Source organism: Erythrolamprus reginae, chromosome 9, assembly GCF_031021105.1.
Source record: "Erythrolamprus reginae isolate rEryReg1 chromosome 9, rEryReg1.hap1, whole genome shotgun sequence".
NCBI classification, from domain to species: domain Eukaryota; kingdom Metazoa; phylum Chordata; class Lepidosauria; order Squamata; family Dipsadidae; genus Erythrolamprus; species Erythrolamprus reginae.
The window spans coordinates 41,800,980-41,817,024 of record NC_091958.1 but is presented as its reverse complement, the minus strand read 5'-3'; the positions used below and the strand labels follow the sequence as shown (position 1 = coordinate 41,817,024).

At 41.2% G+C, this 16,045-nt stretch overlaps 1 protein-coding gene across 1 annotated transcript in view; it reads left to right on the top strand.

The window, feature by feature from the left end:
* The window catches only part of LOC139171797 (uncharacterized), a 72,164-nt gene that overhangs the window by 48,905 nt on the left and 7,214 nt on the right, over positions 1-16,045 (top strand). The window contains exons 23-30 of the mRNA XM_070760230.1: positions 32-222; positions 3,021-3,111; positions 4,033-4,174; positions 5,624-5,799; positions 7,758-7,913; positions 9,956-10,089; positions 13,755-13,885; positions 15,926-16,020. Coding sequence (XP_070616331.1) covers positions 32-222; positions 3,021-3,111; positions 4,033-4,174; positions 5,624-5,799; positions 7,758-7,913; positions 9,956-10,089; positions 13,755-13,885; positions 15,926-16,020 — 1,116 coding nt within the window. The remainder of the gene's footprint in view (positions 1-31; positions 223-3,020; positions 3,112-4,032; positions 4,175-5,623; positions 5,800-7,757; positions 7,914-9,955; positions 10,090-13,754; positions 13,886-15,925; positions 16,021-16,045) is intronic.

The following is a 16,045-nucleotide window of genomic DNA, read 5'->3' as shown; positions in this document are numbered from 1 at the left end:
TCATTATCATTATCAATCTCTGTTTTATAAGGGAGTAAAAGACACCTCACTCAGCAGAGAGCAGCTCCAAAAGCTGGGAGCCTTTGTGTGTGACCTGACGCCCTCCACCATCACCGACTCGGACCCGGCAATCCTGGAGAATTTGAAAGAGTGTCCAGACCTCACAGCTGCTCAGGTTGCAGCCCTCGGGTCTCTCCTGGCCAGTGGGAACACCTCATACGGGTGAGTGAGAGTCCCTGAAGAATGGAAAATGACGGTTTTAAAACCACAGTTAAAAACCGGGGGAGGGGGGAAAGAAGGAAGGAAGGGAATGAAACATTCAAACACAGTCCCTCTAATTTTAATACAAGAATTCAAATTTTTTCAGCTCTAGTTTCACTTTCTTTCTTTTTTAAAAAAATATAGTTTATTGATTTTTTTAAAAGAAGAAACAAAAAGAAAAAAGTGGGGGGGAAATAGGGATACAAAAAGTAAGGGCGATACAGAACAGTAAACATATTTCAGCATAAGATATATAACTTATTGTGTATCAGTTTTAAACATTTAACTACATTTTCATGTTATACTTAATATTTAACGTTTTATAGTTTCGTATCTATAGATTTACTTAGCAATCTATTAGTATGGTTAGATAAGATAAGATAGGATTTGGGTGGGGAAAGCGTATGCAGTTTAACGACTTATTTTTAAATTATAATGTTGTGAGTGTGGGTGTGTATATTGAGGATGGTTGCATATTGCATTATTAGTAGATTATAGATAGATATCAGAGGGATTGAACTCAGACAGAACATCTGAAGGAATTTTAAGTTGGTTTCTGTTTTATTGTCATTAGTGTTGGATAGTCATCTGTACCACTTCTTTTAGGCCTTGTAGAACTCGGATTCATTCTTATTTTGTATTTCCATTGTCATTTTGGATAGTTCAGCACATTCCATGATTTTACTAATAATAGTTAAAGTTGTTGGGATGTTGTTTTCTTTCCATTGTTGGGCATATGTTAGTCTGGCGGTATGATAAGGTATCTTTCTTCTTTGGTAGTTTTTTGTCAGAGGACACCCAGAAGAAACAGTTCGGGTTTGATTGTAATCTTTATCTTTATCGATATGACTTGGTCTATTATTCTTTTAATTTCTGTCCAGAATTTTTTGGCATATGTACAAGTCCACCACAAATGAGAATAGGTTCCTTAGTTTCACTTTCATCTTAGTACCTGGGCTTGCTGGCAACTTCAATCAATCAGCTGAGTGTCGAGAGGCACAAAATCAGTGGCTTGCGTTAAGCAGGCTCTGCTGCTTTTTGCTGCAAGGAGATAAATTGCTGGCAGGCAGAGGCCAAAGGGTGGGAGTGGATGGGTGAGACTACATTCGGTGTACAGGGTGCGTTCCAAAAGTAATGCAATATTTTTTTAAAAGTAATTTATTGAACAGATTTGCACAAACACTTAAAATCATTCAAAGTATTGTCCTTGGGCCTCTACACATTTTTTCCAGCCACTCTGCCATGACTGGTACGCGTCTCTATGACATCTTCGGGACCTCTCGCAAGGTCTTCGTCACAGCTGATTGGATCTCTTCTGTGGACGAAAAATGTGCCTTGCAACAACGCGCTACGAGTCCGCAAGTTCCTAGCCAGGTGCCAACACTGACCCTATAGTCCTGATGTTGCCCAAGAAGACTTCTTTTTGTTCCCAGCCCTGAAAGGAACCCATTTTTTGTCCATAGAAGAGATCCAATCAGCTGTGACGAAGACCTTGCGAGAGGTCATGGCAGAGTCACTGGAAAAAATGTGTAGAGGCCCAAGGACAGTACTTTGAAAAATTTTAAGTGTTTGTACAAATCTGTTCAATAAATTACTTTTAAAAAAATAATTGCATTACTTTTGGACCGCAACCTGTATAAGACGCACCCAAGTTTTCACCCTCTTTTGGGGGTGTAAAAAGGTGTGTCTTATACTCTGAAAAAATACGGTAGTTACCAACTAAGTGTATATGCATTTATTGACCTGGGGTTATGCTGGCCAAAGACTGCACTAAAATTAATTACTGCTAAGAAATACTGCTACAGGAACACACAAAGATGATAATTAGGAGTACCATTGAATTAATGGGAAGGGGGCATAGCTCAAAGTTAATTTTTATAGACTTCTTCAAATGACAAAATATTGAATAGATCTTTCAAAATGCCTTTAGAGTCAGAATTGCACATTTACCTATTATTAATAATTTAATAATAATAATAATAATAATTATTATTATTAGTAGTAGTAGTAGTAATAGTAGTAGTAGTAGTAATTAATAAATAATAATAATAATAATAATAATAATAATAATAATTATTATTATTATTATTATTATTATTGTTATTATTGTTATTATTGTTATTATTATTATTATGTCAGTACAACACAGCAAATGAGATCACTATGCTGGATTTCGTATTTCATCACCAGTCGGGCGCTTCCCAAGCACCTAGGACTGCATGATGTAGTGCCGAATTATGTTTGCCGATCCCAGTAAAGCAGCCTTTTGCAATTGACAGATGGAGATTTTGTCAATTCCGATGGTTTTCTAATGTCCGCTGAGATCCTTTGGTACTGCGCCCAGCATGCCAACTACCACTGGGACCACTTTCACTGCCTTATGCCAGAGTCTTTGCATTATTATTATTATTATTATTATTATTATTATTATTATTATTATTATTATTATTATTATTTAGATTTGTATGCCGCCCCTCTCCGGAGACTCAGAGCGGCTCACAGCAATGATAAACAGTGTACAAATCCAATACTTAAAAAACAATTTAAAACCCTTATCATTAAAATAGTCACACAACCCAATCAAACCATACATAAACCACGATAGCTAGGGGGTATATCAACCATCCCCATGCCTGGTGACATAGGTGGGTTTTCAACAGCTTGCGACGTAAAGTTTTTGCTTTGCTGGCCATGAGCTGTATCCTGTACAATCATATTACACACCACCGCTGTCTAACACCTATTTCCATGTGACACAGATCTCCTGCCTCGTGGGATGAATCGACCCTTGAAAACCTTGGACCGCTCGCTTTCTACATGAATCGCACTATCTGGGACTCCATTAACAAGGTAGGAGAAGCAGGTGAACTCGCATGCTGTGGATTTTGCCCTGAAGTCAAGATGGCAGATACGGCCATGAAACTGAAGTGGTCCCCATCTTAGTCTCTGTTATCTCAGGGCTGAAAGAGAATAAGAGGCCCCAAATCATCCGGTAGGGAAAACAAGTAGGATGCTTGGCTGCATAGCTAGAGGCATAACAAGCTGGAAGAGGGAGAGTGTGATCTCACTATATAGAGTGCTGGTGAGACCCCATTTATATAGAGTGCTGGTGAGACCCCATTTGGAATACTGTGTTCAGTTCTGGAGACCTCACCTACAAAAAGATATTGACAAAATTGAACGGGTCCAAAGATGGGCTACAAAAATGATGGAAGGTCTTAAGCATAAAACGTATCAGGAAAGACTTAATGAACTCAATCTGTATAGTCTGGAGGACAGAAGGAAAAGGGGGGGCATGATTGAAACATTTAAATATGTTAAAGGGTTAAATAAGGTCTAGGAGGGAAGTGTTTTTATAGGAAAGTGAACACAAGAACCAGGGGACACAATCTGTAGTTAGTTGGGGGAAAGATCAAAAGCAACATGAGAAAATATTATTTTACTGAAAGAGTAGTAGATCCTTGGAACAAACTTCCAGCAGATGTGGTAGATAAATCCACAGTAACTGAATTTAAACATGCCTGGGATAAACATGTATCCATCCTAAGATAAAATACAGGAAATAGTATAAGGGCAGACTAGATGGACCATGAGGTCTTTTTCTGTTGTCAGTCTTCTATGTTTCTATCCAACTGGCTTCATGCCGAGGGTAGGACAAGAACTAAGAGTCTCCAGGTTTTTAGCATGATACATTAGCTGTTGCACCAAACCATTTCTCTTCATTAAAAATAATGTGTGACGTATTGTCCCAATGGATGTTTTTTTCCTCAGGAAGAAAGGACTATCTTCTTCAGAAAAGTGATGGATGGATACAGCAGCCTAAGAGCTTTTCAGAAGGCAAAATTAATCCTCTTCTTAAAATCGATTGGATCTAAACCAGCTTCCGCTCCTAGAAGTAAACGGGCAACTGAAAGTAAGGAGGAAAAGTTGACCTCTTGGGCTGCCGTACATGTACAAACATACAGACGTGAATGGGAGATGAGAATTGGAAGCACAATATAAAAATAAGTGCACAAGCAATTAAAAGATGGTGGACTGCAATTGTGTGATCAAAACCTTCTCCCTTTACTGGGGCGTCCTCCTTGATCCACAGCTCACATTAGAAAACCATCTTTCAGCTGTGGCGAGGGGGGCGTTTGCCCAGGTTCGCCTGGTGCACCAGTTGCAGCCCTATTTGGACCCGGAGTCACTGCTCACAGTCACTCATGTCCTCCTCACCTCGAGGTTCGACTACGGTAACGCTCTCTACATGGGGCTACCTTTGAAAAGTGTTCGGAAACTCCAGATTGTGCAGAATGCAGCTGCGAGAGCAATCATGGGCTTCCCCAAATATGCCCATGTTACACCAACACTCCGCAGTCTGCATTGGTTGCCGATCAGTTTCCGGTCACAATTCAAAGTGTTGGTCATCACCTATAAAGCCCTTCATGGCACCGGACCAGGGTATCTGAGAGACCGCCTTCTGCCGCATGAATCCCAGCGACTGGTTAGGTCCCACAGAGTTGGTCTCCTCTGGGTCCCGTCAACTAAACAATGTTGGTTGGCGGGAACCAGGGGAAGAGCCTTCTCTGTGGTGGCTCCGACCCTTCCGTTTAGCTCCCCGAGCGAGCAAGTTCATTCTGTGTTATTTTACAGTCATTTCTGCTTTTTTTGAATCATACTGTGAGTACATAAATCTTGGTAGACGGAGAAGGCTGGTAGGAATGTATGAGGAGTGCAATTAAGAAAGATAACGGAAGGCTGAGAGGAATGTGCTAGTATGAACTGTATTTTGAATACGGAAGGGAAGAGAAATATAGATGGAGTTTCTTTGTTTATGAAATACAGTAGTACCTCTAGATACGAGCTGCTCTACATGCGAGTATTTCAAGATACGAGCCACGAGGGGAGAGACATTTCTGTTCTAGTTCCGAGCTCAAATTCGGGATACGAGCCGAGCGTCCACTAGGTGGCGCAAGAATCCTTGCTTTTGGTTATCTCGGAGGGGGAAAAAGTTATTTGTTCCAGAATACGAGTTGCCTCGAGATACAAGCTCCCTTATGGAACGAATTATGCTCGTATCTAGGGGTACTACTGTACTGCATTTAGTAAGAGTTGTTTGTAATAGCTACAGTTCTACCAGAAACCAGAACACCACGTGCATTAAAATTCAGGGGAAGGGCAGCCAAAGAAAAGGAATTTGGTGGAAAAGCACAAGTAGGGAGGAGGAAATGTTGGGGTGGTTTGAAGAAAAGATGAGACACTGAGATGGGGGGAGACCTGATCGAGAATGGGAAGTTGGAGCCACAAAGCCAAAGAGTGGTGACTTTCCTGAAATCATCTCAAAGGGAGACAATTTCTTACCTGTGAATTCTGCCCACAGCCTGCCGGTCTGATCCCGTCACCAGCAGCAACTTGGAAGACATCATGGAATACGAGAGTGTCCAGCAGTTCGATGCCTGTCTGAGTGAGGAATTCGTGAAGGACAACCTGGCTCTTCTGCTTGAATTCCCACTCCCAGACGGCTACTTCGACATAGTTAAAGAGAAGCTAGATAAGGTGAGTGGCCTGCGGATGGGGGGGGGGGGTCTGATAGCTACCAGGAGTCTCTTCAGAGGGGTCCCCAAAATTGAAACAATGGCTGACATTGTAGGGTTGACACACTCATCCCATGTTTCCATGCTTTGCCTACACCAGTATTTCCCAACCTTGGCAACTTGAAGATATTTGGACTTCAACTCCCAGAATTCTGGGATTTGAAGTCCAAATATCTTCAAATTGCCAAGGTTGGGAAACACTGGCCTACACCATACATCATGCATATAAGGAAGGGGTTGTCCCCCCCCTCCAAGACCCCCTGGTCACTAGGGCTGAATTTGGTGGTGAAACATGTAATATTAAGCTTAAGAAGAAAATGTAAAGAATATTTTAAAATTAATTTTTAAATTAAAATTGCTGTCATATAGCAAAATAAATAAGCCAATAAAATTTAAAATGTCCTTTTTCAAAATTCTACTATATTCATTTTAAAGACCTGGCTTTTCTCGCAGGACTAGAATTAGGATCGATTGTTAGTACACATGGAGGTTTTTTTTTTGGATATAGTTGTTTTTATGGTATTGTAGATTTTATTGATGTTTTTAATTGCTCTTTTTACCTGTATTGTATTTATAACTGTTGTTAGCTGCTCAGAGTCCGTTTTGGAGTGAGCGGCATATAAATGCAATAAACAAACAAACAAATAAAAAATCATTTTAAAGCCACTTTAGAAATGGTAGTATAAAATGAGCACTGCTCTTATTTTAATATCTAAAATATCGTCAAGGAAATAATAGTCACTTGTGTTGGAGATTCATAGCAGGAGTATGTTTCAACAGAGGACTTGAAACTTGTCTGAGGCATCAAATAGGAGAACGGAGAACAAAATTATACATAATCTACATCTTGGCAGGGGTTTATGGACTTAGGCTAATAGGTTCAGTGTTGTGGTTGGCTCTGGGCCAGCTTCTGCAACAGGGAATGTGGACGTTGCTTCAGGGGAATTCTCGGGTTCACAGAGATGTGTGTTATTGCCAGCAGATTCTGATAGTGAAGATTCACTGCCAAGGACAGACAGTGGGGGAGAGGAATCAGACGGAGAGATGGGTGCAGCCAGCCCATCAGTAAATGCTCCCACTAGTGAGACGTCAGAGTCGGAGGAGGATCCACTTGTAGATGCCCGTGTGCTCAGGCTCATGGCAAGAAGGGACCAGCTGTGCAGGCGTCATTGAAGATAAGGGAGAACACCTGTTGCAGAGGCAATTAGGTTAATGTGTTTGGTGATAAATTACGGGCATTGGGGAGTGTGCGTGTGAGCATTTATCCGTTTGGAGAAAGACTATTGTTACTGTTTGGATTATTTCAGGATCTCTACTGACTTTTGGACACTTCAAAGTTAAATAACTCTTGTGGACTCCTTGAAGGGGGCGGCTGTGAAAATTCACAGATGCCTTAATTGCTTGTTTGTTTTGTCTTTTGCCGCATTCCAGGACTGTTATCTGGGTGAGAGAAATTTGGCTCTTTTTAGAGTGTGTGCTCACAAAACTGTTTGGATAAACTTACTTTCTTGTCTTCTGTGACAGTGTGTGTGTTTGAACTTGCATTCCTAACTCACTGGGGGCTATTAGTGAAGGGTCCGGCATAATAGTTCAGTGTATTTGAAGAGAAGATAGAAAAGCTTCATTCTCACCCACACTCTGCCATGGAGGGAGAAGGAAGCCTGTCTTTGCATCATGTCTTCAGGACAGGGGAATTGATGTCTGGTCATTTGGGCCACAAGTGGGATTTGGGGGCTGTTCTATGGTCCATTTGTTTGGTTTCCTGATGTCCAGGATTCACCGGCACCAAAATTCAAAAGCTTTGATTATCTTTCTATCCCGCTTCTCCAAAACCCACCTTACACATAAAATAGAGCACCAGCCTTTCCCAGGGTCGTTAGGAAAAGCTATTGACTAACGAAGGCTGCTCCCCTTTCTTAGAGCTACCCTGGTGGGATTCCAGAAGATCAACTGAGACTGCTCGGCTTCCTCTCGCATATGTACAGCACAGATGAGATTGGTGGTTGGAACATCACTTCCGGTGACACCCTGGCCGCTCTGCTGAATCCAGACAATGGTGTGTGGGAGACACCACAGGTAGCGTATAAACAAATAAATACTTTATTGTTATTGTATGTACAGTGATCCCTCGTTTTTCGCGGGGGATGCGTTCCAAGACCACCTGTGAAAAATTAATTTCTGTGAAGCAGAGGAAAGATAATTTTTTAATGTATTTAATGAGTATTTGGACTTTTAAAACCCACCCTTTGCATTAAACAGTCATTCTATAATGTTTCTCAGCTGGAACTACATGTGATATCCTACCAGTTTCCTTAATAGAGTACAGCAATACTGTAGAAGAATTTTATGAATTTTTAATGGATTTAAATTTTTTAATGGATTTAATAGATGTAAGCCCCTTTTGAAAACCCGTGAAATAGCGAATCCACGAAAGATGAACCGTGAAGTAGCGAGGGATTACTGTATATACGCAATATGCCCATGCAACGAAATTCGTATGACGCCAAAGACCAATCTCCACATAATCTCCGAGTCTGCGGAGAGGGGCGGCATACAAATCTAAATAATAATAATAATAATAATAATAATAATAATAATAATAATAATAATACATAGCAATTCGAAAGAACATGCTCAACCTGCCACAATTTCCCACCTGAACCAGCCATCATCCGCACAACAGACCAAGTAGTATTGTCCAGCAGTTCACTGAGGGTGACCCCCTAGTACAGGGATAGGCAAAGTTGGCTCTTCTATGAATTGTGGACTTCACCTCCCAGAATTCTTGAGCCAGTCATGCTACCTTAGGAATTCTGGGTCTTGAAGTCCACATGTCATAGAAGAGCCAACTTTGCCTATCCCTGCTCTGGTACATTGATAAGTGCAATTATAGCTCTGGGATAAAACCTGTTCAGAAAACGTGTGGTTTGAGTTTTAATTATTCCGTAACTTCTGACAAGTCAGCAGTCCAAAAAGATTGTAAGCAGGATTAGAAGAATCTCAAAAGGATCTCTCTATCGTGGGCCATCTAATGGATGTGCACCAGTGTGCCTTCCGTCCCCTGTCAAATTGTCTCTCCTTATCTCATTTATCTTTTCTTCCTTTCAAATATGTTCACCTATACTTTTAGAATAGAATAGAATTTTATTGGCCAAGTGTGATTGGCCACACAAGAAATTTGTCTTGGTGCATATGCTCTCAGTGTACATAAAATAAAATATACATTTGTCAAGAATCATGTGGTATGACACTTAATGATTGTCATAGGGGTCAAATAAGCAATGAAGAAGCAATATTAATGAAAATCTTAGGATATAAGCAACAAGTTACAGTCACACAGTCAACATGGGAGGAAATGGGTGATAGGAATGATGAGAAAAACTAGTAGAATAAAAGTGCAGATTTAGTAGAAAGTCTGACAGTGTTGAGGGAATTATTTGTTTAGTAGAGTGATGGCATTCAGAAAAAAACTGTTCTTGTGTCTAGTTGTCTTGGTGTGCAGTGCTCTGTAGCGACGTTTTGAGGGTAGGAGTTGAAACAATTTGTGTCCCGGATGTGAGGGGTCAGTAAATATTTTCCCTGCCCTCTTTTTCACTCATCCAGTTCACAGGTCCTCAATGGAAGGCAGGTTGGCAGCAATTGTTTTTATATCTTTTCTTCTATTCTTTTCTTTATTCATATTATTACATATCTATTCTCTTCAATGTGTATTATGTATTGGACAAAATAAATAAATAAGTAAAATAAAATAATTGCTGTGAACTAATAACAACAAAGGCTTTGTGTTTGCTTTTCATTTTAAGCCAGAGGTGTACTGAATGTTATTTTAAGTATATCACTTTTCTGACTATCCCCCCCCCCCCATTACCTTTTTACACAAAAAGTGTGGCATTCTTATATGGATATACAACTGGTAAATGGTCTTTAGATACCTCCTGCTCTGTAGACCAAATGGTTAATCTGAATAAAGATATATCTGTATATCAAAATTTAATTTTATCTCATTTCTTAGACCACGTAGGTTCTTCAGCATTTTTTTCTAGATATTTACCAGCCTCATCTCTTGTCACTGCTATGGACACACATCATTTCATAAATTATGACTTCTTTTCTTGCAGCTCAAACGGCTGGTTGCAAGATATGTGGAACTGGGAGGCTCACTCACTGGTCCCTTACTGGACATGCTGGGAGGCAAATACCTGTGTGATCTGGATGAAGATCAGCTGCAGAAAATCAACCCAGAATCCATTAGGTATGTTCAGTTCGCCTACTGAAGAGGCTGGAGGCAGTATTGTGATTAACAGCTCTTTATTGCAAGTAGTAGAATCCAGCAAAATCCCAGCCCAGCAAAGCTTTCTTTAAAGAAAGGGCTGCTGGCTGCCGCACGAATCCCAGCGACTGATTAGGTCCCACAGAGTTGGCCTTCTCCGGGTCCCGTCGACTAAACAATGTCGTTTGGCGGGACCCACGGGAAGAGCCTTTTCTGTGGCGGCCCCGACCCTCTGGAACCAACTCCCCCCAGAGATCAGAATTGTCCCCACCCTCCTCTCCTTTTGTAAGCTCCTTAAAACCCACTTTTGTCATCAGGCATGGGGGAACTGAGATATTCCCTTCCCCCTAGACCTATACAACTTATGCATGATATGCTTGTGTGTATGTTTGTTTTTTTAAATAAGGGTTTTAAAAATTATTTTAAATATTAGATTTGTTACATGTTGTTTTATTATTGTTGTTAGCCGCCCCGAGTCTACGGAGAGGGGCGGCATACAAATCTAATAAATAAATACATAAATAAATAAATACATAAATAAATAAACGAACGAACAAACGAACAAACAAACAAACAAACAAGCAAACAAACAAACCAATCTGCAGTCTTTATTTTCCCACTCTGCAAAGCGGACCCTATTTATGTTTTATTTATTAGGGTTGAAAGGGACCTTGTAGGCCATCTAATCCACCCCCCCCCCCCACTCAAGCAGGAGTCCCTGCATTATTTTGGACCTTGGTGTAAGCAGTTTGCTGACATTTAAATGCTTAACACACAACACCCCTCCCCATTTGGTTTAGTCCAACACTTTTACATCCATAATCCTTCAGGTACGCAAGACATTGTAGAACCCTAGTTGACCTGCGCAGTTCAGTTTGGGCGCTGGCTTTGAGTGGAGGGGGCTGTTCCCAGAGGTGGGCTACTGCCCGGGTGGCGGGGGAACGCAGTGGGGTAGCGAAAATGGAGCTCCACCCCAGAGCACCCAATTTGCACTGAAAGATGTTGGAAGAAAATGCAGGGCGTCCTGCATAGGCCTCCGCCCACAGTGTGGTAGTAAAAAAATTGGTAGCCCTTCACTGGCTACGCCTCTGTAGCCTCCTGGAATGGCTTGGTTGGGGCCGAAGGCTCTACTGGAACTGACCTGTGATTGGTCGAATAAGGGCATAGAATCAAAATCATGTGGAGCCTTAGCACTGCTTTAGAAAAACCTTAGTAAGGCCACACCTGGAATACACCCATGTTTTGTCAACACTCCGCAGCTTGCATTGGCTGCCGATCAGTTTCCGGTCACAATTCAAAGTGTTGGTAATGACCTAAAAAGCTCTACATGGCATCGGACCAGAATATCTACGGGACCGCCTTCTGCCACACAAATCCCAGTGGCCGATTAGGTCCCACAGAGTTGACCTTCTCCGGGTCCCGTCAACTAAACAATGTCGGTTGGCAGTCCCCAGGGGGAGAGCCTTCTCTGTGGCGACCCCGGCCCTCTGGAACCAACTCCCCCCTGAGATTCGAATTGTCCCCACCCTCCTTGCCTTCCGCAAGATGTTGAAGACCCACCTATGCTGCCAAGCATGGAGGGATTAATTTCTCCCCTCACCTTTCCTGACTCAATATATGAGATTGGTGTGATTGTTTTAGAATTGCTAGTTTTTAATAATAATGGGTTTTTTAATATGGCTTATATTGGATTTGTATTCTATTGTATTTATTGTTTTTGTGAGCCGCTCCGAGCCCTCAGAGAGGAGCGGCATACAAATCTAATATATTATTATTATTATTATTATTATTATTATTATTATTATTATTATTATTATTATGTCAGTACAACACAGCAAACGAGATCACTATGCTGGATTTTGTATTTCATCACCAGTCGGGCGCTTCCCAAGCAGCTAGGACTGCGTGATGTAGCGGCAAATTATGTTTGCCGATCCCAGTAAAGCGGCCTTTTGCAATTGACAGATGGAGATTTTGTCAATTCCGATGGTTTTCAAATGTCTGCTGAGATCCTTTGGTACTGTGCCCAGCGTGCCAAGTACCACTGGGACCACTTTCACTGGCTTATGCCAGAGTCGTTGCAGCTCGATTTTTAGATCTTCGTATTTCACTAATTTCTCTAGCTGCTTCCCCTCAATTCTGCTGTCTCCTGGGATTGCAATGTCGATGATCCATACTTTCTTTTTCTCCACGATCAGGATGTCTGGTGTGTTATGCTTCAGAATTCAGTCAGTCTGAAGTCAGAAGTCCCACAGTAGTTTTGCTTGCTCATTTTCGACCACTTTTTTCGGCTTATGATCCCACCAGTTCTTTGCCACTGGTAAATGGTAGTTCTGGCACAAGTTCCAGTGGATCATCTGTGCCACAGCATCATGTCTATGCTTGTAGTCAGTCTGTGCGATCTTTTTGCAGCAGCTGAGTATTATTATTATTATTATTATTATTATTATTATTATTATTATTATTATTACTTCATTCAGTATTGGCACTCGATTACAAAAAAGTTGTTGGGACTTTGAAAAAAAATGAGAAGAGTAACTAAAACAATTAAGGGCCTGGAAACTAAAACATGAAGAACCGTTGCAGGAATTATGTATAGTAGCTCTTCTAGAGAAAGGAAGGACTAAGGGTGACATGAAAACAGTTTTTAAGGGGTTGCCACAAAGAAGAGAGGGTCAACCTGTTTTTTCTAAAGCAGAAGGCAAGACAAGAAATAATGAGTAGAAATTAATCAAGGAGAGAAGCAATTTGGAATTAAGGCTAAACTTTCAAATAATTAACCAGTATAACCGCTTGCCTTCAGAAGTTGTGGATGCTTCAATCCCTGGAGGTGATGAATCCACTTATCTACAATCTGCAAGGTATAATACTTGAACAGGGGTTGGACTAGAAGACCTCCATGATCCTTCCAGCTCTATTCGCCCACGTTTCTTCAACACTCCGTGGCTTGCATTGGCTGCCGATCAGTTTCCGGTCACAATTCAAAGTGTTGGTCATGACCTTTAAAGTACTACATGGCATTGGACCAGATTACCTCCGGAACCGCCTGCTACCGCACGAATCCCAGCGACCGATAAGGTCCCACAGAGTTGGCCTTCTCCGGGTCCCGTCGACTAAACAATGTCATTTGGGGGGCCCCAGGGGAAGAGCCTTCTCTGTGGTGGCCCCGGCCCTCTGGAACCAACTCCCCCCGGAGATTATATCTGCCCCCACCCTCCCTGTCTTTCGTAAACTACTCAAGACTCATTTATACCGCCAGGCATGGGGGAGTTGAGATAGCTCTTCCCCCTAGGCCATTACAAGTTATGCATTATATGTTTGTGTGTATGTTTGGTTTTATAATAGGGGTTTTTAGTTGTTTTTTATTATTGGATTGTACATGTTGTGTTTATTATTGTTGTTAGCCGCCCCGAGTCTGCGGAGAGGGGCGGCATACAAATCCAATTAATAATAATAATAATAATAATAATAATAATAATAATAATAATAATTATTATTATTATTATTATTATTATTGAGATGCTTTTTGTGTTCAGCCTTCTCTAACCTTGTGCTCTCTAAATGTTTCAGAAATGTTTCTGGATTTTTTTTTATTTTTGTAAAATCTCATTGACTAAGTCTGAGCTCTTACATGTTAAATTCCTTAGGCATGCTGAGAAGTTAAATATTACTACTTGTGCCCAAGCGAAGAAAGATATCCTGTACCAAAAGGCCCACGCTGCGTTTGCCAACCAAGAAGGAACACATGCCTATTATCCTCTCATCCAGCCATATCTAGGTACGTTTGATGGGCTGTTAAGGTGTTTCCATTCCTGCTGTTTCCCCCATAATTAATTCTCCTCTTTTATCTTTAATAATCCAGACATGGAGGCACATCTAAAGGCTATTTTACCACCATTAGTATGATATCCATACAATTCACAAATTATATGATGTATTCACCATAATGCCCTTCAGGCCCTATTTTTCCTACAAAAATCCATTGTTTAATCTCTAACAGTTTTTGTGACTGGACTTCCATTGTGTTTCATGCAATGCTATTTCTAGAAACATTTCAAAAAAGATTAAAATGGATAATGACAATGATCAAATCAAACTCTGAGAATGTGGGGATAGAAAATTGATTAGACAAGAAGAAAATATGATGGGAATAATGCATAGATTTATTCTCATTTCATTGTTAATAATAATAATAATAATAATAATAATAATAATAATAATAATAATAATTATTATTATTATTATTATTATTATTATTAATTAGATTTGTATGCCGCCCTTCCCCGAAGACTCGGGGCGGCTTACAACAATAATTAAAAAATGTTACAGTGGAACAAATCTAATATTAAAAGAGAAAAAGACATATAAAACCCTATCATTTAAAACCAAACAACACATACATACCAAACATAAAATATAAAAGCCTGGGGAAGGTGTCTCAGTTCCCCCATGCCTAGTGGTATAGGTGGGTCTTGAGTAGCTTACAAAAGACAAGGAAGGTGGGGGCAGTTCTAATCTCCAGGGGGAGTTGATTCCAGAGGGCCGGGGCCGTCACAGAGAAGGCTCTTCCCCTGGGGCCCGGCAAATGACATTGTTTAGTCGACGGGACCTGGAGAAGGCCAATTCTGTGGGACCTTATCGGTCGCTGGGATTCGTGCAGTAGCAGGCGGTTCCGGAGGTACTTTGGTCAAGTGCCATGTAGGGCTTTAAAGGTCATAACCAACACTTTGAATTGTGACCGGAAACTGATCGGCAACCAGTTAAATATATTAAAACTATTAAATGTAGAATCTTACAGGTTTTGGAACAAGGGTGTAGAAAGTTCTTGTTTACGTGGTGGAGATAGTAACCCATCTGGGCACATCACCCCAACTTTAACCACTTTTCACTTAAATCTGCTTGGATTCAAGAAGAATAAGTTTTCGGAAACTTCAAATCATGCAAAATGCGGCCGCGAGAGATATTGTGGGGCTTCCAAGATTCGCCCACATCTTGGCAACACTCCGCGGCCCGCACTGGTTGCTGATCAGTTTCTGGTCACAATTCAAAGTGTTGGTAATGACCTATAAAGCCCTACATGGCATCGGGCCAGAATATCTTCAGGACCGTCTTCTGCCGCACGAATTCCAGCGACCGATAAGGTCCCACAGAGTCGCCCTTCTCCAGGTCCCGTTGACTAAACAATGTTGTCTGGTGGGATCCAGGGGAAGAGCCTTCTCTGTGGTGGCCCGGCCCTCTGGAATCAACTCCCCCCGGAGATTAGAACCATCCCCACCCTCCTTGTCTTTCGTAAGCTACTCAAAACCCACCTATGTCGCCAGGCATGGGGTAACTGAGTTACTCCCAGGCTATGGTAGATTTGTATATGGTATAACTGAGTTGTATGGTTTTAATAATGGGTTTTTAATGTGCTTTTTAACATATTGGATTTGTGATATTGTATTCTGTTGTGAGCTGCTCCGAGTCCTCGGAGTGGGGCGACATACAAATCTAATAAATAAATAAATAAAATAAATAAATAAAATAAATTATCAAGAATAACAATAGGAGTAGCACTTATATACAGTGCTTTACAGCTCACTCTAAGCGGTTTACAGAGTCAGCATATATTGCCCCCAACAATCTGGGTCCTCGTTTGACCCACCTCGGAAGGATGGAAGGGTGAGTCAACCTTGAGCCGGTGGTGAGATTTGAACTGGCAAACAGCAGTCAGCAGAGGCAGCTTGCAGTGCTGTACTCTAACCACTAGGCCACCAAGGCTCAGTGAAGCATATGATGTGACATTTCCCACAGAAATCTAACTCTTTTCTTTTTTAAGGGGGAGCTCCTGTCGAAGACCTGAAAAAGCTGGCTACAGCTGATGTTGCTATGGACATTAATACATTTATTAATTTAAATCCAGAAGAACTAAAGGTTAGTTGTGACACTGTGTCATCTA